Source organism: Equus asinus, chromosome 30 (genome assembly GCF_041296235.1).
Source record: "Equus asinus isolate D_3611 breed Donkey chromosome 30, EquAss-T2T_v2, whole genome shotgun sequence".
Classification (NCBI taxonomy): Eukaryota; Metazoa; Chordata; class Mammalia; order Perissodactyla; family Equidae; genus Equus; species Equus asinus.
Genome location: NC_091819.1, coordinates 2,753,281 through 2,777,875, shown reverse-complemented (window position 1 = coordinate 2,777,875; position 24,595 = coordinate 2,753,281). Strand labels below are relative to the sequence as shown.

Here is a 24,595-nt window from a genome sequence, read left to right as displayed (position 1 = left end):
TCTTCACTCTTCACCTTATTGGAACAAAAACTTCTCTGAGAAATCCAGTAGGCTTCAAAGAGCTTCAGGAGTCTGGGGGGCACTATGGTCTGGAAGGCCCTGGGGAAGAGGTGAAATATGACCCAGTGTGATGTTGAGAGGTTAAGCATGGGAGAACCAAGAGGCTGAAACTGACCAGACAAATGAATAAGGCTGCCTCTTTCTTAGTCTTTTGGGGGAGCTCTGTTATGTGTATTTTTGTGATTGATAAGAAATGACATAACTTATAAACTCCAAACAACCCAAATGCAGATGAGCATAAGCAGTTTGATCTGGGCTAATGTAATTGTCCCTGAAGACCATGTCAAACACACGGGATGGTCAAAGTAGCAAGTACCTCCCACTGGGAGGATCTATTTTTAATAGTCCTAGAATGGTTAGTGATGCCCTTCTTAGTTATTTTCCTTAGAGAAAGATGAGTTTGAGTGAAGTGAGCGGGAAAGAGAGAAATACAAAGGAGAAGTGATATTTATTAGCAGCATGATAAGCTGAATTACTGGCACAGTCTCACGCAACCACAAAGTTTACTTCATTAACCCTATTTTACTGATGAAAAATGGAATCAGAAAGGTCTGGTGATTTACCCAAGATGACTCAGCTTGTCAGGAGAGTGAACTGTAAATAGAACCCATGGATGGGATTCTGAAAGCTTTCCTCAAGGGAGTAACTTTCTGCCCTTGTGGATATAAAGGAATTATTAAAAACAATGTTGGTCTGCTCAGACTTTCTTCCAGAGGCATTTCGGGATTAAGAAAGACATTTGTAAAGGGCTCTTCATCTTCCTTTTCATTCCACAGTGGAAATCAGATTTAGATCCCAGTAGAGTTCTGAAGGGTGGGATGGGGAGAGGTCGAGGAGGGCGGGGTGGAGACAGCACGTGGGAGCCCGGAGGGCAGGGCTGGGTAGGAAGGTACTTCTGGTCTTCTATTTAGGAGCTTCCTGGAAAGGACCTCTGGAGTGCGGATGAGGATTAGCTTGCAGCTATCTGGTGCGTGGTGGCCACTCACAGGGCTGCTGAGAGGGTGGCCGGGGAACTGGGGAAATTCAGAGCATCTCCTTGTTACAGAGTCGGTGGGTATGAGGAGGGCAGGAAAATCACTCAAAATGAGTGACTGAGTTTAGGGAGAAGAGGACTCCCCCCCCCCCCCCCCCCCCCGCTAAGAAACAAACATGTGGTCTCCTTGGGGGAGGAAATAGGGAAAGAGATTGTTTACGCACCCCCTCCCCCTTTTGAAAGCACTTTTGACAAACCTGGGTGTGTCTACTGCAGTGAGTTCTGGTCCCACACCCGGTGAGAACGGTCACAGCAAACGCTGAGTTCTCACTTAGGAGCTGGACGTCTGCAGCCTCGGCCCCGCCCACCCCCACTCCTCCCCCACCCCACCCCCACTCCTCCCCCACCCCACCTCCAATGCCAAGTTCCACCTCCTCCAGCGGTTTCTATAGGATTGGAACGAAAATCAGTCGGAACCCGCCGCCGGGTGCCCCAAGCAACAAGTTTCCAGACAAGAGGCCCTGGGGGAAAGCGAAAAAATTTGCCCGAAGCCTTGGCGCACGCCAGCCACCATCCTTTTAACCACAAAAATGGTCTTCGAGTTGGAGGCAGGTTGGAGGAGGAGACGACACCCCCGCCCCGCCCCCCGCATTTGTGTAACCACCTCCCCCCCGACCTTCCACGCCGCAAGGCCGAGGGTGATGAAACCCCGCAATTTCCACCTTTCCAAAGCCCCACTTTCTTCGCTCTCCTAGAAGGACCCAAAAAGCTCGACGCCCACAGCTCTGCGCGCCGCGGCGCTCGGTGATCTTAAGAGCCGGGAACCTGGTGCGGGGGCCTTTCCTAAGGCGAGAGGGTCCATCCAGCGCGGCAAGAGCGCGGGAATTTCGAAGCCGCACGGCGCGTTACTCCTTCCCTTGTGAAACTTCCAGTCTGGCTGGCTTGTGTTGAACGGCAGCCCAGAATAGTCTGATGTTGAGGACTTAGTTGCTAGTCCAGGTTGAGGAGAGGCAGGGGGAAATGGAATTGCAATGCAAGTTTTGTTCAGCTGGTTTCACCAAGCGCTTGGTGGCCTGCTGGCGCCACCATCGACCTCGAGAACGTCACTCCATGTTCTCGTTTGTCCCGAGGATGGACAGGGGTGGTTCCGAGATTGGCGTCTCCGAGTTTTGAGTTGTGGCTGACTCACTCTCCCTTTCAATTACAGAGAGGAAGAGATAGATTAGATTGGACCACCTACCCGAGATTATTTCCCCAGCCGACTCCTTTCTCAAGATCTGGTCTCCCCGTTCACTTCCAAGGGCACCGACTGTACCAAGGTGGGCTCGCCTGGACCCGTGCGTTGGGGCAACACGTCCCCAAGAAATTTAAGTCAGAAAGTTGTATAGTGAAACCTTTTTGACAGAGAGTTGCAGATTTTGATAATTCAGGCCAAAATTCTCCAAAAACCTCTCCTTTCCCTCAGGGCAAGGATGGGGAGGTTGTCTGGGGGGAGGGGTGGAGCAGTCTAGATTACCCAGATAATTGCGCCAATTTGCATTTTCATCCCCAGTAAAGGCCGGGCCACGTGTATTAAGATGCTTCCATAGTGGTTGTCAATCCGTCATCGTTTGCAGGCCACCCCTAACAGGCAGTCTTTCCAGGAGTAGACGGTCTAAAGCGCAGAAGGCGTTCCTCCTGCTCTAGTGGCTGTTGTTAATGATATCTTAAGTAGTTATTTACACACACAGCAGAACAGGGATTTTTTTTTTTTTAACGAGGCAAGATTTCTTCTCACCTATTGAAGTTTATTTTTTCAAAGCTTCGGCCAGTACTATGCTTCCTGGTAATTTAGACATGTGTGCTGAAATTTAACCCCTCTCTCTTTGAAACAAAGTGCTCCGGGCGCGGGCGTGGGGAGCTCGGAGGCGGGGGCGGATAGCCCAGCCCCCGCTGAGCGCAGGAGCCCAACGCCTGAGTTCCTGCTAAACTGAATTTTCAGGGGAAGGCGAAAGTGGCTTCTGAAGGGCTTTTCGAGTGGGAGGGGCGCAAAAATCAGGCAGAGCCCAAGCTTCAGTGTGGTGATAAATTTCCCGCTCTTTCCGGTTGGCCATCCCGGCCTCCTTGCGGAGACTCTGAAAAAACTCTAGGTTTCTTTTGGGGCTGAAATGTAGACACGTGCTACGAGAAAAGTAATTATTCTGGTTTTAAAAAACACCAAAAAGTAGGAGTGGAGGAAGCGTTAGAAATTGTTTCCAAGGAGGCAGGTTTGCAAGTTTAATAATGCCAGGTTGAATGGGTTCTGCAAGGCGTCTCCCACCCAGGCACGCGCGAAAGGGGGGTCTTCTACTCGGTTCTTCCGGGGACCTGTGTTTGCCAAGCCCAGAAAACTTGAACCAGGAAATTGAAAGTCTTGACGTTTTATCCTTCTGCAGCCTGCACGCGTTCAGTGCTTGGGGTCGACCGGTGCTTCTCGGGTCGGGTCAAGGGCAGGCTGTTCCCGGCGCGCGCTCTGAAATGCGGCGCAGAACCGTGGGAAGGTGGAGGCGGGGGCGAGAGCAAAGCAGTTACCACCTCAAGGGTGAGAGTGCGAGACCTCCTCCGCTGCAGCCCGCCAGGTGAATGGGGCTCACGGCCCCGTAACGCTGAGCTTGGATAAAATATGCCAGGACTGCGCCTTCTCCGGCTCATCAAGGCTGCGGGAGCCTCCCCGAGCCATCATCCTTTGTAATTGCAACCGTCAATCAACGCTTTAAGACAAAGTCAGAATCGGGAAGGGCGAGCCCGGGAGACCGGTCTCGTCGGAAAGGAGGAGGCGTGGGGGAAGAGGGGGAAAGGGGAAAGAAGTTTGCCAGAAGTTGGCAGAGGGAGTGCAGGAAGAAACTGAGAAGGCGCACGGTAGCTGAGCCGGAGCCGTCTCCCCGGGCCTCCCGGGTTCCGGTCTCTGGTCTCCAACGCTAGTCAAATTTACGCAGCTGGGGCGGAGTCCCAAGCGTCCTTCCACTAAGAGGCAGAGTGGTTCTACGTGAGATGCTCCGGCCGGAGGATGGGACGCGTCTGCCCGCCCACGGGGGCTCTGCCAGCCCCAGCCGGCGGTGTATCTGTCCCCTAGTCCGCACCACCAACGTTAGACCACATAGGCCCTATTCCCCAGCTTGCATCTCAACTGCATCCCCTTCTGCGTCCACTGGGCTCTCCCGCCTCACACCGCGGCCTCTGCAAACTAGAACCATCCCCAGGTAACCGACCCCAGGCGCCGCGGGCGGGCTCGGGCTCCTCCTTCCCAGACCACGTTCTGGAAGACGCCCAGGCCGATCCCAGGTCACAGAGCGCGCGGGTCCCCGGCTTCAGTGGGAGCCCCAGCCCGCCGGAATTGCAGGGTTAAGTGACTAGAGTGAGTGTTCGGAAAGAGGAGGGAGTTCACAGGGGTGGAAAGAGCGTTCGGAGGAAGGTAATGGGCGCGGCGTCGGAGGCTGGGGACCGCCGCCCTCCCTCTGCGTCTGCCCCGGAGTTGGGAATTGCGCCGCTCCCCTAAGCCCCTTGCGGAACGATCGGGGTAAAGGTGAGTGTACCCTCGGGTCTCCGACAAGAACCGACTCCAGGGGAAGCTTTCTCGCCTCGTCCCCCGGGAGGATCTGGATAGGGCTGGCCCTAAGGAGCTCTTCCCTTCCTGGAGCTGGAGGCCTACAGCGCCAGGGGCTTGGAACTGCCCCCGGTTCTCGGAAAAGGATGTCTTCTCTCCGCGCTCTTTCGGTGCGCCTTGGTTTCGCTGCTAACTAAACCGAGCGGTCAGCCTGGACCAGAGCTTCAAAGCAGGGCGAAAAGCCTCCTTCCTTTCCTTTGTGGTCCAACTGTGGATTGTTTGAAGGGCGGATTTTAAAACCTTGTCCCCAGCCCTATTCCTCTACATACACCGCCCCTCCCGGTTTGTGAGGAGATGAATGAATGCCAGCTGGCCCTTGGTCACCATCACTGCCGCTCTTTAGAGGGTGGAGTGGGAGGGCAGACTGGTCTGGACTGAAGAGACGCTCGTGTGACCTCAGCAAGTCCCTTCTGGGGCTGAAGCTGGGTTTTGAACGGGATCACAAAGTTTGCCTGGCTAGGTCAGGCTCAGCCTCGAGTCCAGGCAGGGATTTCTGCCACACTACAATTACTTGTTCGTGCTGGAACCTCTTTCTTCTTTCAGCTCTCCTGTGAGTGCTGTCCTGAGCTCTCAAACGTGCCTCCCTTTCTGAACTGTGTAGTTATATAGACTCTTCAATCACAACCATCTTTAAAACAACTAGTAATACTGAAAATGGATTGGCAGTGTGACTTGATACTATCGGGAAAACCTGAGCATCTTTAAGTGTCACTAATTTTGGCAACTGAAGCCCACTCTCCCTTACAAACTAATGGATGGACAGTCCCGCTCCCAAGTTTAAATGTTTTCATGAAACCTGAAGATGCTACTAAAACTGAAATGTAAATAATTTAGATTCTGAGCATCTATTGAAGAGCAAAATGACTAATCAGTGGAGAGAGCCAACAGTATCTGAATGGCCAGGCGTGGGTGGGTGTGAACCTCTCATTTCATATAAAAGTGTAGATTTTTGCATGGCCATGACGGGAGTATTTTTCAATTGGTCAAATACTGGACTGGGCAGTTTGAATGTGTGATCTCTGTGCCATTCAAATAGAATAAATTCAGATCTTTTGAGATTCAAATTCACCCCCTTGTGGGTGGACTCTCATAATTACCCCGGTCTCACAGCAGACGCTGAATATGAGGCATTTCTCATGCCGTCAGGAGGCTGGAAAAAAATGTTTTTCATCTTGTTGGGATAAGATCTGAAAACTTTGACGATGTGGCTGCGCTGGTGGCAGAAGCGCTTGCATAACAGATGGTTCTTTAAAACTTTTTTAAAGTGCTGGGCCTCTGGGCCTCATGTGGATCGTCTCACCAAAGAGACACCAGAAGGAAAAAAAGAAAGCGGACGGATCTTTGCATTCTGCATGGAAGCACGTTCACTAAAATTTAGGAAGTCTGCCGCCAAGAGAATCTTAGCCTCCAGTCGGAGGGAAGGAGGGGTTTATAAATAAGTTAAGGAACTGGAGAAGAGTGGAAAAACAGGGGTTACTGTTCCTCAAATTTTCGGCAAGTGAGTGAACTCTCTGCGGCATGGCTGTCCCCTCGGTAAGCCGGGACGCTCGGCCGCTTCAGGGTGCCCGGGGCCCACGGTGGGGGCCTCTGCGCAGACTGAGCGCTCAGGGAAAATGAAGGCGCAGACCCTGGAGGCCCGACCAGCTCTGCTTTTCTCCAAAGCAGTCAACTGAATTCAACATCTCTTTTCTCCTTTAGCTAGTTAAACACTCCCCCTCCGGCCCCTCACCCGACACGCACGCGGGAGCACACAGTCACCCCCACTCACACCCTCATCCCTTCGCCTGGCTTCCCCTCAGCTCAGGGAAATCGCCGCCCTAGCCTTTCATCCTTCGCCGCGGCGCTCAGACAGAGGTCGCTTCTCACCAGCTGTAAGACCCGGCAGCATTCACATCCCCCGCCCCGGGCCAGGGTGGGGTGGGAGGGGGTGAAGGCGGGGTGGAGGGGCTGGGGCAGGCGAGGGGACTGGAGCATGCGCCTCCTGCTCATTGGCTGACGGCTGGTGTCCGACCCGAGTCCGGAACCCGCGTCCCCATTCACTGTCATCACCCCTCATCCCAGCCTTGCCCCTGCCCCCGGCCCTACTTACCTCCCTTCTCGTCGTCTTCCCCCCTTCCTCCCGGCGCGGCCGCCCTAGGGGCTGGAAAGAGCTGCTCTGGGCCCCGCGAGAGGAGTAAAGAAGGCTGGAACTTCACCACTGCACACTTGTGACAGTGAGCGAGCGGGAAGCGGAGACAGGCGAAGGGGCGGAGAGGAGAAGTGAGGCGACAGAGAGAGAGAGAGAGAGACCCCTGCCGAACCCGAGCCAGAGGGCGGGTGGGCGGAGGGGTAGGAGTCGCCCGGCCGTCCCGGAGCGGCGGCAGCTCCACGCCGCCTCCGCTGCCCGCCCGGAGCTGGGTCGTACACCCTCCGCGCCGGGCAGCTGCGCCCTTGCCGCCGCCGCCGCCGCCGCCACCAGGGCCGAGCCGACCCGGGGCGCCCGGACGCCGTCTCCGCTCGTCTCCGCCGCGTCTCGTAGCCCCCGTCCCCTCCCAGCCGCTGGGGGCGGCTCCGGAGCTGCGAGACTGGACGGGGCTCGGGGGTCCGGACGCGCAGCCCCGGAGGAGGCGGAGGCACGCTCCTGCGAGCCCGCGGGTGAGCCGGCAGCCGGGTCGCCCCTGCCTCCTTTCCGCCGGAGTTGAATCTGCGCTGCCGGTGTCCAGGTGCGGGGCTTCCGGGCGCTCGCGGACCCCCTCTCCCCGCCCGCGGCCGCCTTGTCATGCTGCCCAAAGTGGAGACGGAAGCCCTTGGACTGGCTCGATCGCATGGGGAACAGGGGCATCTGCCGGAAAACATGCAAGGTGAGCAGGCGCTGCGCGGCGCTCGGGCTCCGGGCCACCCCACCCCCGGCTCGCCCTGCGGGCTCCGGCCCCCAACCCGGCGGGCGCTGGAGCTGGGGCGGCGGGGCTGGGCGCTCGCGGGCGCCGGGCCCCCGCCCCGGGTGCACGCGTAAAACTTTATGGCTCCTGAACAATGCGGGGCGGAGGTTTTCCAAGCAATGCCTAATTGGCCGCTTCTAATTAAGCAAAGAAAGGCTTCCAGCTCTATGGCAACCCGAGCCAGGGCAGCTTCAGGCTAAAGATACTTTAGAATAAAAAGATCATTCTAAGAAACGGAGCGTCTTACTGGAAACCCGCGCAGGTTCTCAGTCACTGGAACCGGTGGGAAGTTTCACCCAAGCTCTTGCACGAGGAAGAACACCCTGCCTAGGAAAGTCAACTACAGAAAGAGAAGGGGACTCCGGAAAAGCTTGCCTTAGCGGTGCTAGAATGCATGGGGGCACCCCCAAAGCGCGGGCGGACCCCGGGAGCCGGCTCGAATTTGGACGATTTCATAACTGCAGGCAGAACTGAAAAGAACTAAAGTTACCCCAACCCCATCCTTTGCGCGGGGACTGTTGAGTGCGTGGAGGGCGGGGGGCAGCGGTCTAGCTTCATTCCTCTTCATCATTCCAAGAGCTGGGAATATAGAAATCCTATTTGTTTTCCCAGCTCTTGATTGCTAACAACAACAACAAAAAAGCAAAACCCGCTGGCTGTATTTTCGCTGCATTCCAATATAGTGCCTTTAGAACTGGCTGTATTAAACCCTTCTGAAGTTTATCGCAGTTGCTCCGGGCCGGGGAGGGAACAATGCTAGGAAAAGTCACCGGTGCTCTTCCATCCTCGCCCTTTCCAGCCCCTTCCAGAGCGCAGGATGTGCGGGCAGGCGGGCCTGTGATCCCGGAACGCTTCCTGCCATCCCCTTCAGCGAACTTGAAAGGGCCGGGAGCCGTTGAGAGCAGAGTTCAGGGCTGGTGCACGAGGCGGTGCGGGATGGGCGGCGCGCCCGCTGCGCTCAGGCCGGGGGCCCGACGTCGCCCGGCCGCGTTGGGAAGAGGGGCGGCCGGGAGGCGTGCGTCCTGCCTGTGGAGTCGGTTAGCCCTCGGTGACTCTGGGGTCTCCAAGCCTCCAAGAAGGGCTGTGGAAGTCCCCTGAGGCTGAGGCCCCTGGGACTAACTTGTAGGTTGGCTGCTGGGGGAACTGGGTTGACCCAAAGAGGCATTCCCGCGGGCACCTGGATCCCCGCGACGTGGAGGCGGGGGGGAAAAGGCGGGGGAAGCCGGATCGGGGGACCCTCGGCCGCCAGCTGCGGAGGGGGACTGTCCTTTGGGGGCCGTGAGGCCGGCACGATTGTTGGGTCCAACAGGAAAGTTTCTGCTTCTCGTTCTGGCGCGCGCTTTTCTGGGGGACTGGGGGGGAAAAGAGGCTCAGGGAGACGCTGCAGCAAGAAGTAGGGGAGGCAAGAGTAAGGGGTTTGGGGCAGTAGATGGGAGAGAAATGCCACTGTAATATTTTCTTTGTAAAGTTCGAGAGGGGGTTCTTGGCACGACCTACTGTCCCAAAGCGGAAAGTTAGCTTTTCCCTCCGGCCCAGGGCTCAGGAGAGGCCGCCCGCCGCTCGCTTGGCGGTTCGAAAGCCGCCGCGCGGGAAGCGCCGGGGCGCGGCTCCCTCTAGGCCACGCGGCCTCCCCCTCGAGAGCAGCCCCTGGGGACAGGCACCCCATGCCCATGCTTGCTCTGGTCTCAGCCGGGGACGCGCCGTGGTCTGGCCCGTGGGGGAGCCCAGAAAGGGGACCCGCTGCTGGGTCCCGGGACCCAGCAGCGCGTGCAACTGGGAGGAACTTCTCCGCGTGCCTGTCTGCGGCCTTCGCTTCCCAAGGCCCCGCCGTTCCCTCTGCTTCCTCAAGACAGGGACTACTTGGCCCCGACGGATTCGGTTTTCCAACCGCCTGCTTGGGATACAGCACTTGGAGACTCTGAAAGATGCCCTGGTCTTGCCTAATGGCCTCTGTCTTTGAAGATTCCAAGAGGGTCCCCACCCCCTGTCCCTTCGGGGTTGGATCCCCGAGGTGGGCACCGAGGCCCCCTGGAAACGGTGGCCTCTCTGTGCTCCTTGGGTGCGCAGGTAGAGTTTACTTTGCTGGGGAAGGAGATAAAGTACACTTTTTTCCCTTCCCTGAAACATCCCTCAAGACTTCTCCAACCCTCAGCCTCCACTAAGCCCCCAAAACCTGAGCGCGGACCTCTTAGGGCCGGACTCAAGCGGGCTCCGCTGGCAGGGCTACGCTCAGCAACTCGTTATTTCTATCTCGGGAGCCCAGGCGCCTGCCTCGGCGGGAACATCTTTTTCTGGGATCCCCCCAAACTCTGGCTAACTCAGTCCACTTCAAGCCCCAGCCCAGGGCTTCGTGCCTCGGAAGGAGACGTCTCAACTCAGCCGGTTGGTGCTCGGTCCTCAGCTGCCAAGTGCTGCAAGTGACCCCCCCCCCCCAACCCCCTCTACGGCCCTTTCTAGAGGCCGGCAGAATCCTGCGAGAAAAAAGAACTTTATTATTATTTTTCTTTTTAAAGAACAAGTCATTGGCAAGGAGGCCACTCTGGTGATAGAGTGGCCGAGTACTTTTGGGGATGGGGTGGGGGCTATTTCTCTCTTTCCTTTTTGGTAAACAAATCAGAGGAAACTTCTGCCCGGCCATCGGTTCCCCATCCCCCCCCCCCGCCCCGCCCCCTGCAAATGCCACTGATTAACTTAAAACAAACTGGACTCGGTGTTTGTGCGCCTGTGTGTAGCCGAAGGTTGAGCAAGGGGCCAGAGGCGAGTGCGCCCCGGGGTTTCACAGGGAGGCGCCCCGAGGGGTGCGGGCGGTGGCCGGGCTGCTCCGACCTGCCCCTGGCCGTCGGGACCCGCGGCGCCCGCGCTCCGAGACCTCAGCGAGGGACGCGATCAGGTAGTCTCCGGGGTCTCCTGGCCACTGCCCCTCCCGCGCGTAGTTTATCCATCTTTTAGCAGCGAAGACGCCTTCACGGGGCTGCGTCCGGAGGAAGGCGGTTACCCGATCGCCGGCGTGAGCCGCGGCTGCGTGGCCTGATTTCTGTTTAACTCGAACAGGGCGATCTCGAGGTGTTTATATTTTGCAAAGATGATGGGAAACATGTGAAGTTCATTACAGGACTTGCGACGAAACCAAACCCTCGTGTGCATCTTTTCTTTTCTTTTCTTCCCGGCGCCCTCCCTTTTTGCTTTTTTATGTTTACAGGAGATCCTCAAATCTGAGGAGATGAAAGTATCCAGAACAGGAGTCTGTCAATACGGAACTGAATGTTTCGATTAATCTAACACATCTGAACGCCGGGAGCCGCAGGCTGTTGTTCGAGTGGGGCTGAGACTGAGAAGCAGGCCTGTGGGGCTGCAGACTCTGGGTCAAGTGCTTGCAAATTGGTGTTGCCATTCTTCTAAGCGAGATATACTTGCGGCAGACTTAGCTTCAGGAGTGGGAGAATAATGTATGTGCTTGTTTCTCTCCCTGAGGCAAAGGTGACATCTTGGAACTTAACTTTAGGGAGGTTTAAAAGAAACTCTCAAGTTGTTAACTTGATGCATTTCGCGTTTCTATCGGGATTGGCACTTTGCAGAATCATGAGATTGGGTTCAACAGCGGTCACTTGAAAAATTTTTAACAAAAGAAGTTGGAATTCTTTTTAAGTTAAAAAAAATATGAAGTGCATGCTCATTGATGCCAAAAGATATTTCACTTTCACTGTATAAAAATAGCTATCTTTGGTAGACCTGAGTAAAAATTATTTTTATTTTATATTTTTCCTGGTGATATTTGCCCACCAGTCTCCAAAATGCTTTTCATTGCAGGACTAAAACCTACGTGGTAAATTAATTGGAGATGTGTATGCGTTTCTCTTCTTGTTTCAGTGTCTCAGTTTAAAATGGTGAATTACTCCTATGATGAAGACCTGGAGGAGCTGTGTCCGGTGTGTGGAGATAAAGTGTCTGGGTACCATTACGGTCTCCTCACCTGTGAAAGCTGCAAGGTTTGCTCATGCATTGCTGCCTGAGAAATAAGATGTTCAGAACCAAAATGAATCGTTGGATTCCTTTTTAAAGTTAAATTTAGTCTGTCTTTTTTAGAGTCAATTAAAAATGAGAGGAAGAGTTAGTCTTAGGGAAATGAGTCTTAGAAATATGTGTCTGATTTAATTCAGGAGGTAAAGAAATTTATGCTGTTTAGAAAACTGCCAGTCCCATGGCTTTAAAATACTTTTTTGTAGTAAAGTCATGTAGCTATAGAAAGTCTTCTGTGGCTAGCAGTCCTCAATATTGATTTTGCTTGACTTATATGTATTTAAAGCATCGTTGTTCTTGAGAGGGAACATGACAAAGTATTTCCCAAATACATTTTAACTTCAGAGTATTCTGTGCTACAAGTCTAAACATTTTTTATCCGTGGACATAAAAGTCGAAACTCTCAACTGCATGATTGCATCCTGACTTATTCCAAAAATAATTTTTAAGGTTTTTTGAAATTTATATCATAAAGAAAGAGAAAACAGATCTTAGTTTGCAATAGAGTAGTTGTTATAAAGGTAATATATGACCTATTTAAATGCAAGAAATTTTAATATGTAAGATGTACTATATTTTTACTAATAATATCAACTATAACATTAAGGATTTATCTCAGACCTTTTTTATGTGTCGCAGTAAATTTGATACTCACTATTTTTCAATATTTCTTAAAGTAGAAAATGCAGCACAATTACTTAAACTACTGCCAGGAAAATCCCTTCATTCTCTGTAACAAAGTAAGATTGTTTCACTGTAAGGCCGGCAGGATAAATATGAAGAATATACCACTGGTAAAGCTGTCACATTATAAAGCTGCAAGTTTTCTTTTTGATTAATTCCTTTGGGTGAAATATAAGGAAAGCGTACACTCTGGGCTAAAATTCAGCTCTCTACTGTACATGCTTGTCTTTTCCATTAGTTTCACCTTTTTTTTTTTTTTAAGCAGAGTTCCCCAACTTGAATGTATTCCAGTGGAATCATGAACATTTTCCCATTTTACTCTTTAAATCCTTTTGCCTTTAACTAGGCAGTGTTGACATTTGTGAAAGATCTGAGGCGTTTTGCCATTCAGTTTTTCCACTGGTATTTGACAATAGTTTGCCACTGCAATTGTATCAGACTACTTCAGCGCAATGCAGATCCCCAGCAGCGCTTATCTGGGACACGAAGGTTAATAGGAAAACAGATTTCTTTTAAAAAAAATTCCTGGTCAATATGGAATATATTTTTCTCTAACTACTGAGATGAAATGATATGTAGCCAGATCTCCCCAAGATTTGATGTAATTCTTGAGGAATATAACTCTGATGCCAGAAAAATCTCCACTATGGCTTGGCGCTGTTTGGGAGGGTTGATCTTGTTAAAATGTAAAACAAACCACAGAACCACATAAGGGCTCAAGTGGTGCAATGAAAAGACTTAAGTGGTGATTTTCTTAAAATGAAACAATGGAAGAGACGGGTGTTAGATTTATAATATGTCTCACTATTTTCTCTGTCTTATAGGGGTTTTTTAAGCGAACAGTCCAAAATAATAAAAGGTACACATGTATAGAAAACCAGAACTGCCAAATTGACAAAACACAGAGAAAGCGTTGTCCCTACTGTCGATTTCAAAAATGTCTAAGTGTTGGAATGAAGCTAGAAGGTAAGATTCTTCTGAAGACTATTGCCTGTTAAAACTCTCCAAGGACATGGGATTTAAAACAACATTGTGCTTATGAGATGGTAACATTATTTTCCTAGTCTTTTAACACTGTTGACAATAATGTAAGATCTTTTCATGGCTTGTCAGCACAATAGTCTGAGACTCATTTAAACACCGGTGAAATCGACTAGGGGAAAAAAATTAAATATCAGAGTTTCCCCACCACTCCATTTTTTTTAGTTTGGGGAGCAGATGCCTTTGACATTAAAAAAGGCCAGATTAGATGAAAATGAGAGTAAAGTCATTCAATTGGGAACAAACAGAAATAATTTGCAAAAATATTTTTCAAAATCCTTTGTGTTTTCAAATCAGGATGCCCTGGTAAAAGTTTGATTTTAATCTTTTTAAATAGATGTGCTTGTCGTAACTGTTACTATTAATTTCATGATTCCTGAGCAAGAGTTAAAGCCTTTAATTGTAAAAAGGAGTTTCTCGTGTAGACTCATCATTTTTGATAGTGTGGGAAAGCACATTTCTTTTTATTTTTAAGATAATGACTGAGTCTGCAAAATGAAAAAAGTTGAGAAGGACACGTGAAAATCATGAACTATTAAATCAGTAGCAATGCTTTGACAAGAACAAGAGAGTGGCTCCTCAAAAGCCACATTGAACTGCATATTGAAAGACCTGAACCTGTACTTACAATGCACACATTGGCAGGCAGTAAAGTTAATATGTGACTGCTGTAAATAATTTGGAGTCCATGGACTATTATGGTGTGTTGCTGTTTTTCAGCCTGTGACCTACTGACTTCCTGTAATAATAAGGGATACATATCACAGATAAGTGCCACATACAAGAGTGCATTTTATTTGATCCATGAGGCACAGGCTACTTTTGCTTGGAGCTTTTCTGTTATGTGACACTCAGATTTGATAGAAATACTCAAAAAGTTCCAAATAAATCTCCTGAATTACTAATAGATTCCTTCCCGATAGAAGTAGCCACTTTGGTTATCATGAGGACTCAGTCAGTATTGCTTTTAAGAAGAGATCGGGAAAGGAAGTAATTGATGCTTCTTAATTTCTTTTTCTACTACATTATTTTCCAAACAGCAAAATACTGTGGGAGATGCTTACTCCAGTATGAGACTCAAAAGATAAAATGTTAAAAATTAAATGTTGTGATTTCATTTGATGTCATTTGATTTGTTTTTTTGACAAAGGGGAAAAGTTGAGTTTCTTTACCTTATAAAGTATGCTTTCTTCACTGTAAGTCACTTGTGGTGTATATTCATACTTCCTTAACCGTGATTTGAAACAACTGAATATTCAATATGTTATCACCCAGATGAAAACCGCTTTCTTGTGCAGTATTCTGGACACCTAGCATCCACAATAAATTTTTAATGCTGTACTAATCCTAAGATAAAAAGCTCAAAAACTTAACCTCCAGCAATTTCAACGTGTCACAAGCTGTCAGTGGTCTCTGGTTTCTGTCTAATTGCCACTGGCCACTAAGGGCTTGGAGAAAACTGCTAACTAACTTATTAGACGTGGCCCCAGACTCCACACAGCATTGTGACAGTGGACTGTCTTGACAGCTTCAGAAATGAATTTGCTTTAATTATGTCCAGTTCTGCTCAAGTTAAAACCAATAACTGGTGGTCATCGGATGGATACTCATCGATTCCAACTGAAAATAATTTTCTAAGCAGAGCAGACATTTGAGACTAAAAAGGCCAGCTTAGAGGAAAACAAGACTGAAGTGATTCAGCTGAGAACAAATAAAAATAACTTGCGAAAGTATTAAAAAAAATTCTTCACATTTTCAAATCAGGATGCCCTAGGAAACATTTGATTTTAATCTTTTTAAATAGATGGGCAGCAAATTGACCAAAATGGCTTTGAGGGAAGAAGATATTCTAAGGGAGATTATTTACAATTTAATCCAGAAATGGGTTATTTGATTTTTGGTTTTTTCCTCTCAGCAGTTCGAGTTTCCCTGAAGAGAATCACAACATAACTGGCATAATGGAAACTGATCCTTTCTTAGCGACACAAAATATCCCCTGGGTGTAGTAAAAATTATGAAATCTTTTCAGTCCGCCAAAGGGTTAATATGTCCCTACATATCCAGAATATTTTTTTGATGACAAACACACTAGGAGGAAAGAGTTCATAAATAAAGAGGACATGGGTTTTTTTTTTTGGAATCTTTGAGGGCTATTGTAATGAAAACAGCCACACACATACGATTTCTGGTCAACTTTCAACATTGCTAAATATCAGGAGATCCGGAGAATGCTAACAATTTGCATCTTATTTATACCCTTACTTCCTTTTTTTCCCCCTCAACAGCGGTAAGAGCCGACCGAATGCGTGGAGGGAGGAATAAGTTTGGGCCAATGTACAAGAGGGACAGGGCCCTGAAGCAACAGAAGAAAGCCCTCATTCGAGCGAATGGACTTAAGCTGGAAGCCATGTCTCAGGTGATCCAGGCAATGCCCTCTGAGCTGAGCATCTCCTCTGCCATCCAGAACATCCATTCTGCCTCCAAAGGCCTACCTCTGAACCACGCTGCCTTGCCTCCCACGGACTATGACAGAAGTCCCTTTGTAACGTCCCCCATTAGCATGACGATGCCACCTCATGGCAGCCTGCAAGGTTACCAGACCTACAGCCACTTTCCCAGCCGAGCCATCAAATCCGAGTACCCAGACCCCTACACCAGCTCACCAGAGTCAATAATGGGCTATTCCTACATGGATGGTTACCAGACCAGCTCCCCGGCGAGCATCCCGCATCTGATACTGGAACTTTTGAAGTGCGAGCCAGATGAGCCTCAAGTCCAGGCCAAAATCATGGCCTATTTGCAGCAAGAGCAAGCCAACCGCAGCAAGCATGAAAAGCTGAGCACGTTTGGGCTAATGTGCAAAATGGCCGATCAGACCCTCTTCTCCATCGTTGAGTGGGCCAGGAGTAGCATCTTCTTCCGAGAGCTCAAGGTATGTCATCAGCTATTGGAACTTCTGATGCCCCTTCCAGAGAGCCCTAACTCTGTCCCTAAATCATGTATTCTTGAGGCTGAAAATTCGTTTTCCTCACTTTCTTCTTTGTACGATTTACAGAGTAGAAGAATTTTATGACCTTGACTTCAGACTACCTCAGCATAACTTTATGGGGCTGTTATTCTATGTAGCTCTTAATTTGGGGGGACCACATTCAACGTAAAATATAGGAAACTTAGTTTTTTTCGGCATGGTAGAATGTCATTATTTACTCCCTTTAATTCAGGTGGTTTATGGCTAGAAAATTTAAGTTAGTGGGAAACAGCACCTGGTAAACTTTTTAAAAATTGCCGAGAGCTGTATTATAATGGTATCATTTCAAAAGAAAAAATGATACCCCTGGTTACTAGTAACAGGTAGGTATTTACTGCCTGTTTACCTTGACATTAGGTTGGTAAAGCCTTTGTTTTCGGAGCAGGTCCCAGTAGGATGTTGACTGCCGTTGCCTGGGGAGTGGGCAGATATGAGTGCTGTGGACCGGCTTGGGTTTTACTGTCATGCACCGCGTCTGTCATTGGTTTTAAGGGCTTGGGACACTGTAAACACAGTTTTTGTTTGTATAAGGATCTCTGTTTAACTACATAATTATTTTATTTCCGGAAATTTAAGGCTGAATTAATATGGGAAAGTTAGAGAGAAGTTTGGAATGGAAGTGTGGCTACCCAAGCACGTTCGGCCGGCAGTGCTTTCATTCTCTGTTTTAAAAACAAAAGTGAATCCTGGATTTGATTTCTAAGCACAGCTGTTACAAAACCAATCTCCTCCTTTTGCTTGCATGTGGGGGGGGGGGGGGATGTATGTGGCTGCTGAATGTCTGGCTTCTGATCACCTAGGACAGTGGAGGAGATTTTAAAGTCTCTGAGAAATAGGCAGTACAAAGTAGACTTTTAATTTAAAGGGTTTCTGTTAAAAATTGTCTGTGTAGATGGACCAGGGAATGTGGAAGCCATTTGCAAATGGAAAACAGTGCTTTTCATAACAGTCTTCACTAAACACTGTGATCTGTACATGGAAATAAAAAAGTTATCTGACCGGATCAAGTAAGTTCAGAGAATACCACCAGCATGCGGCTAAGACTGCTGGCACGTCTGGCTCTGACTCTCCGGTTCTTTATAGCTCCATGCAAAGACGACTGAAGGTGGAGATAGTAGGCTGTGGAGGGCAAGCAGAGTGCGTTGAGTTGGCAGAGTCAGGCCAGGCATTTTCTGAGTGTGTCACTCCTGTGATCATCAGAGCATTTTTCCTAAAAATCAAAACCGGAAACAAACAAACAAGGCTTTCCTGGTGTTCTTACATTCACAGCTTTGTCCTTCCGAGAACAGGTAAGGTCTTCGAAAATGAAAATGGAAACGATAATTTTAGATGCAACTAAAAAGTTAAGAATGTACATGTGAGGATGGGTCGGCCTTTGCCATCAGACGGATGCAATTTGCGTGATGTCTTCGCCCCTGTGTCTCCGTGGGCAGGTTGTGAATCTCTGAGCCTGTTTTCTCATCTGTAAAATGGTACATATGTTGTTCATGGGAGGGTTATGGAGGGAGTAACAAGACTTCTATTGAGGAAGTTTTGCAAGGAATAAAGGATTCCATGTGGGGAATGTATCTAGTACTGGGAGCCTGGCATAGATTACATACTCAATAGGTTGGTGCTACTTTAAAATTGTCATTGTTTTATAACAAGTGTGTGGCAGCTTTACATAATTCTATCTTATATTCAGGAAAAAGTATGTCCTTGTACTCTCATTAGTTAGACACGGGGAAACCGTATTTCCACGTATGTTACAGAGCAGTATAATTGTGTGATAAACGGTCATTAACCGCCACTGACTGAGGACCTACAATTCACCAGGCAGTGAGTTGGGTGTAAGATGAATACAAAGTGTGGTAAGACGAAATATTTCCTCGCAAAGATTTTACAGTAAGGCGGTTTCATAAATATCTATTAAAAAAAATAAAGACAGCTGAAGTTGTAGTTCACAGATTCCCTAGGAGAGAAATGAAGTATCTTATTTACATGTAAAAAAGGAAACGCTGATGAAGAGCGTATACAACCACAGGTGGGACTGTCATGATGGTGCTCAGAGAACACTCTTAAGCTCCAGTTTTCTCCTTTCCTCCCCTTGTAGCTACATTCTACAAGATTCTTTTATAGGGCATGAGGTTTAATCTTTGGCTGAAATATAAATACTTTTGGGAACGAGGCATATTAAAGCATTATCCGCCATCTATACTCTTGTTTAATGCATTTATTCGTCTTTCATGGGAATTGCTTTGAACAAGAAAAGAAGATGCAAACCCCAGGGTCACCTTCAAGGGGAGGGAGGTGCCCCCAGAAAGACAGACTTGACCCGCTGCATGGTTTACCTGGGGCTGGCATGGAAGGAGCGATGCAGTTTAAGTATTTTTCAGAGAATGAACAGTAGGATTCAGAATAACTTTAGGGATGGAACCAATATAGAGTTGTGAGGTGACTGTTCAACTCTGGAAGAATTCCTTTTCCTTTTGTCCATAAATTTACTTTGTCAAGATAACAGAGCCGTTGTTCGAAGGCACCTTCAAGACACATGCACCGCAGAGTATTTCTACAGGGCAGGAGCTTTCGTATTTTTAACTAGGACCTTCGGTAAGAAATATATTTTACACTGAAACTTAGTGTTCCAAACACATCACACACACACACACACACACCCCTGAACCAAAGTCTCACTAGACAGTACATGACCTTCTCCGTGCCGCGTACTCTGATGTTTTCTCTTCTATTCTGCTTTAGTCTAATTTATTTCATGTTTCTTGAAATTTCTGGTCATGACCCACTAAATTGGTTTCATGACCCGCTAATGAGGCATGACCAGCAGTCCAAGAAACATCTCTGGGGAAGGGTTTGTGGACCATCCACGGGGCGTTGACGACCTGCCACCTCTAAGAACAACTCCCGAAAAAGGCCTCCTTCTCCTGCGATGGCCCCCAAGACATTCCTGGAACCTACAGCCCAGTCTTGGCTTGGTCTTCCTGCAAAAGTTGTGATTGTTAAATATCATTGGGGAAGATGAATGCTCCCCTTTAAACATTTGTCTTTTTCTTGTTAACTTCACGGCCAATCACCCATCAAGTGATATGCTTACAGGGCAGATTGCTCATACCGCCCCCACCCCAAGATGAAAAAGCCCAGATTTGCTCCTGGAGGGTAATAGGATAATAAGGCAATTTTACAAATGACCCCTTGCTCACTCTCCCAGGACACGTTACATTCTCTACCATGTAGAAAAGAATACGGATTTCATTTGTTTACTATTTAAGGGAACAGAAGGCCAGAGGAAATTTGGGGGGTTGTTTTGTTTTTCCACGTATTTACAAGGGGCAAAAAAGATATTCTGGTTCTCATTCAAAATATTAGAATGAGAAAGAGGAAATTAATACTCTGAAGCTACTAGCTTTAGAAACAGCACAGGAACATCAAAAAAATCCTCCTTGCCTAGAAACCACAGACTTTCCAGAGCTGGAAGAGAGGGTGGAGGTCATATGACCCCAGCTCTTCCTTTTTCATATGAAGAAACTGAGGCAGGAGGGGGAATGTGACCTGCCCAAGATTACACAGCTACTGAACGGCAGAACCGGACAGGGTACATGGAGGTTCAGAGAAGAGGTATTTCTGTGCAGCCCCCTCCCCACCCCCCAGCACACACACACCGACAGACAGTGTGACCTTTGACTCCAGAAATACAGGCCTTTGCCAGCAAAGCTAAAGCAGATCTCCAGGTTATCAGCAGTCCAGCCCTACCATCCAATTACTAAATCACTAATAATCAATGAGACAGATTTTCTCTGAGCTCACACAACCCCCTGGGAGAGAATGAGTCACTTTAGAAAGCTACAGTAATTCTTCGAGGCCACTGGGGTATCACTCAGTACGGTGCATCTACCAGCCAGCGCTTCTGAGCCTCGAGAGGGGGTCCCGAGCGTGCCCCCGGGCCTCGCCCTCTGCACACGGGGAGAAGCCAGTTCAGAGTCAACAACACGGGTTGTGCTCAGCAGTTAGAATAGCTAAACACAGTTACATCCCGTGTTCACCTTGACACTGGGCGTGTTTGGCGTGGATTATTTTTTATTTATGTTTGTGAAAATAGGCAGGAAGAGAAGGCAGGATTGTAGCCAGGTGATCGATGAGCCCACTAATTGTAAAAGTATTAAAAATGTTTCCCGAGGTCATAGCTTACATTCGGTGTACCATGCCATGTTTATTCCAAGTCTCTCTCACAACGGCCTATCCTTTTGGCTTTTTCCTTGTGTTTTTGGAAATGAGGATCGAATTCAAGACCCCCACCCCGCACCCCCACGCTGCTGAAAGAGCTGCCCTGGGAGTCAGGAAGATTATACTTTTCTTTCCGTTATTTTTCTCTCATCTGTGTCTTGAATATTTCACCGACACGAGCACAGAGAGGAGGTAATTCCCACTTTGTTGAACAGCTAATGAATCTGGAGGATCTATTTGATCTCCTAATGAGACCAGATGTCTTAAGAGGATTCTGGGAATGGATGTATAAGAACTTCCCCTCGATGAATGATTCAAATACATGTAGGAATTTAAAAAAATCTAAATTAATCCTGACTGAAACACATCACTAGCGTTTCTGAGGAAAATAGGTCTCAGAGGCTGAGGGAGTTTGTGCCAAAGGAATTCAGCCATGCTGAAGCCAGTTTCTAAGCGTGGGATCCTCTCAAGTGAGGGGGCTGGGGGTGGGGTGAGCCTTCCTTTTCCTCTGGTCCTTTTCCTCTGGTCCGTTACAGAAGCTTTCTGAGCAGAGTTTTATCATCTTTAACGTTCCAGATCCCTTTTCCCAAGCCTTAGTTCACCTCTCCCACCAGTACAGGTCGACATTCTGAGACTTAATTGGCTCTGCCCCCGTTCTAAGCAACAGTCTTTGGTAAACTTACCCAGCCCTTCTTTCTGTCGGTGTGGAGGAGGCGAAAGCCCTGCATGGTGTCTTCCCACCTTCGCCTCCATCCTGAGAATTGGGGTTCAAGAACAGGAGTCCAGTCCCAGCATCCCTGCCTGCTCGTGTCCATCCTACGGGTACCATTAGTGCTTTACTCACTGGCATTTCATTTCTCTGGATGCAAAGTGTCTCCTCCCGGAAGGAGATAAGCAGAAACAAACTTTAAAGTGATTTCTCATCAAGAGGGGAGAAAAGTTTCTATCCGAAGGCAAACTAAAACATCTAGTACCATGTCACCTACTCATCAAAAAGATATCTGAATAAAAGAAATCTACCTTACAAAGGTTTACAAGGAAATGAGAACGCTGGCTTTTCTTCCGGCCGGGGTAGACGGGGAAGTCTTCTCCCATTTTTGTGAATTTGGAGGGAATTCCGCAATCGGCAGGTTTGACTTGATGGTCTCTCAAGTCTCTTTGGGTGTCAGATATCTGTTTCTGTGATTTCTTCCAGGAAGACCTGAAAGAGAAGCCTCTGGTCTGCTCCGTCATGTTGAGAATGTATATTATTCTAATCTTCTTGCTTATACATGTGTCCATCATCTTATTCACCATCCACTGGGTGAACCGGCTCTTCTCAGTCGGTACCTGTCTGTGCTATGGCGAGTTCTTTGGTGGGCAGTGAAAATGCCCCCTGACTTCAGAGATGTGTATTCTTCAGCATCTGTTCTTTACAGGAACATCAATGAAAGTATACCAGACCCCCTGAAACTGCTATGCACTCATTATTCTTTTATTAAGTATGAAAATTGCTTCATTCAGTGAGTGTGCACTTGCAAACTGCAGACTCAGTTTAGACGCTGACTTCCTGAAGCTTGGCTCCGGCGTAGCCAGGCACTTGTAGTCCATGTGAACACATCCTCCCCGGGAAGCCAGGATATTTGGTAGGAGTGTTAGTAGTGATGATCATAGCTTCACACTGGGTTTGCTTGTTCACACACCCGATAAGCTTCCTACTCCTATTAATCTATTTGTTATCTGCCAGAACCATGGGGAGCGCATGGGAATAGCCAACCACACCCAAGAAACCCATGTTTAACTGGCTTGGCCATTGTCAGGTGTCTGAATAGGAACAATGAGAGGAGGAAGACACTTGCCTTTTCCTTGCTCTGCTCCAGGCAGATGGTGAAGGGGAGGAGAAGGAACCTTCCCTGGGTGCTCACCGTTTGCCTGCTGTTAGGACTGGGTGCTTTCAGGCCATTTTCTAGTTTGATCCTTAGGGCATCCCTGTGAAGTAACCACACTGTAGGGGCTCCTTTTGGTTACAGGGTGAGAGTAAAAGGCTTGAACCGTTGCTGTCCATAACGTGTTCTTTCCAGGTGACATGTCCAGCCATCCCTTCCCATGCTTAGGGTTGTTTGCAGTGGCCCATAGAGACACCGAGTTAATGGAATAGTAAAAGTTTGCTGACTAGTTTTTTGGGGTTTTTGTGTGTGTGTGTGTAAGATTGTCCCTGAACTAACATCTGCGCCAGTCTTCCTCTGTTTTGTATGTGGGTCACCGCCACAGCATGGCTGATGAAGAGTGTAGGTCCATGCCTGGGATCCGAACCTGCAAACCCTGGGCCACTGAAGCAGAGTGTGCAAACTTAACCACTATACCACCAGGCCAGCCCCACTAACTAGTTTTTTAACAAACCAAACCACTTAGTCAAATAATCTGTTGGTCTCAGCAAAATTAACCAAGGCACTTGAGTCAGTTTGTGGTTGGGGAGCATGAATGAGAAAGATGGGAGGAAAAAAAATGACATGGAGGGCCTGGCCTGGTGGCACAGCGGTTAAGTTTGCTGGTTCTGCTTTGGTGGCCTGGGGTTTGCTGGTTCAGGTCCCGGGTGCAGACATGGCACCTCTTAGCAAACCATGCTGTCGTAGGCGTCCCACATATAAAGTAGAGGAAGATGGGCACGATGTTAGCTCAGGGCCAGTCTTCCTCAGCAAAAAGAGGAGGATGGGCAGCAGCTAGCTCAGGGCTGATCTTCCTCAAAAAACAAAAAAACAGACGTGGAAAAAAACCTCAGGAACTAATCTACCCCCAGGGCGTGGAGTGACATAATAGCTGAGGGTTTAGGGATGATTCAAGGTCAACAGAAAATACTTCATTTTTCCTGGTCTGCAGAGTTCGGACAATAGATGACAATAATAGCTGCCACTGATTGAGTTTTTACCATGAGTCAGACAATTGTTAAGATCTTTACATTTATGTGAGTGTTAGTCTCATTTAATGTGCTGTGTGGTCACGCTGTTATTAAAACAAAAAATGTATCATCTTCAGTTGGCCCAGGGATATGCAAATTCTTTCTTTCTTTAATTAGAGGAGGACATTGTAGGAATGTACAGAACTGTTCAGTAAGTTTGCATCAGAAAGGGATGTGGGGTTTGTGACCGGTTGCAGAGGCCTATACTCCGGAGCATCTAAGCCTTAATTTGTAGAGCCAGGCTGTACCTGGAGGGGGCTAGAATCTGGCACTTGGGGGTGTGGCTCCGTGTGGTCCTCCCCACTTGGGAATACCTGGGTGGGCTTTCCCCACACACAGCCCACCCTCCTCCCCTCCGATGCCCGGCACCAGCCCCTGCTGCATAATCCGTGGAAGCAGATTCCTCAGTTTGTCTGCGTAGAGGCTGTGACACACCTGTTAGCTCAGAGCAATTAGGGTCCCTGCTGACTCAAATACTTGTACTTGCCCAGCGGGGCCCACAGATCGCTCTCAGATCTTGTGGAAAGTCTGCAGATGTCATTTCCTCGCTGTAGCGGGGGTAGAGCGCCCGGAGTCCCAACGCCCCCTGTGTACCTGTCTGCGCACGGTATCCCCTGTCTTACAGAGTCAGGTCATGCGTTAAATGACCTCGAAAACATGACTCACGTGTGACACCCCTTAACAAACTTTTGAAGGCCTTTGCCCTCTGAACCTAGGAGGTAAAATAGGTCTTTTCCTTTTCCAGGGTAAGTGAAGAATGGTTTTGCTCTGACTTATTCTTCCACAGCTTGGGAAGTCGATCGTACAAATCTTGGAGGGCTCAACATCCATTTGCAGAATGGCTGCATAGAAATTGGGCATTTAAGCTCTTCTTCACGCTAAAGACATTAATCTCTAACCCAGGAACACCATCCACACTCAGGAATGACGACCCATCCTGCATCACCTGTTCCAGCAGCCGGGGCTTTCTTAAATGTCTGATACTTAAAACCTAATTCCCTCTGCACTTCTGGGTTCTCCACACGCCAGGCTCAGCTCTGCCGGCCAGCAGCCTGGGGCCCCAGCCTGCCTCTCTGGAGACACTCTGAGCTTCTGCATCACT

General features: G+C 48.7%; 1 protein-coding gene across 12 annotated transcripts in view; it reads left to right on the top strand.

Moving 5' to 3' along the window:
• NR5A2 (nuclear receptor subfamily 5 group A member 2) overlaps positions 1-24,595 on the top strand; it is a 130,980-nt gene that overhangs the window by 4,026 nt on the left and 102,359 nt on the right. For 2 of the 12 annotated variants that reach the window (XM_070501480.1, XM_014829371.3), the window contains 3 exons: positions 11,441-11,559; positions 13,099-13,240; positions 15,601-16,247. In XM_070501480.1, coding sequence (XP_070357581.1) covers positions 11,441-11,559; positions 13,099-13,240; positions 15,601-16,247 — 908 coding nt within the window. Of the gene's footprint in view, positions 1-1,741; positions 4,252-7,363; positions 7,496-8,304; positions 8,696-8,894; positions 10,464-10,504; positions 11,020-11,440; positions 11,560-13,098; positions 13,241-15,600; positions 16,248-24,595 lie in introns of those variants that run through there. The other 10 variants (XM_070501483.1, XM_044762726.2, XM_070501481.1 and 7 more) reach the window with 10 other exon arrangements.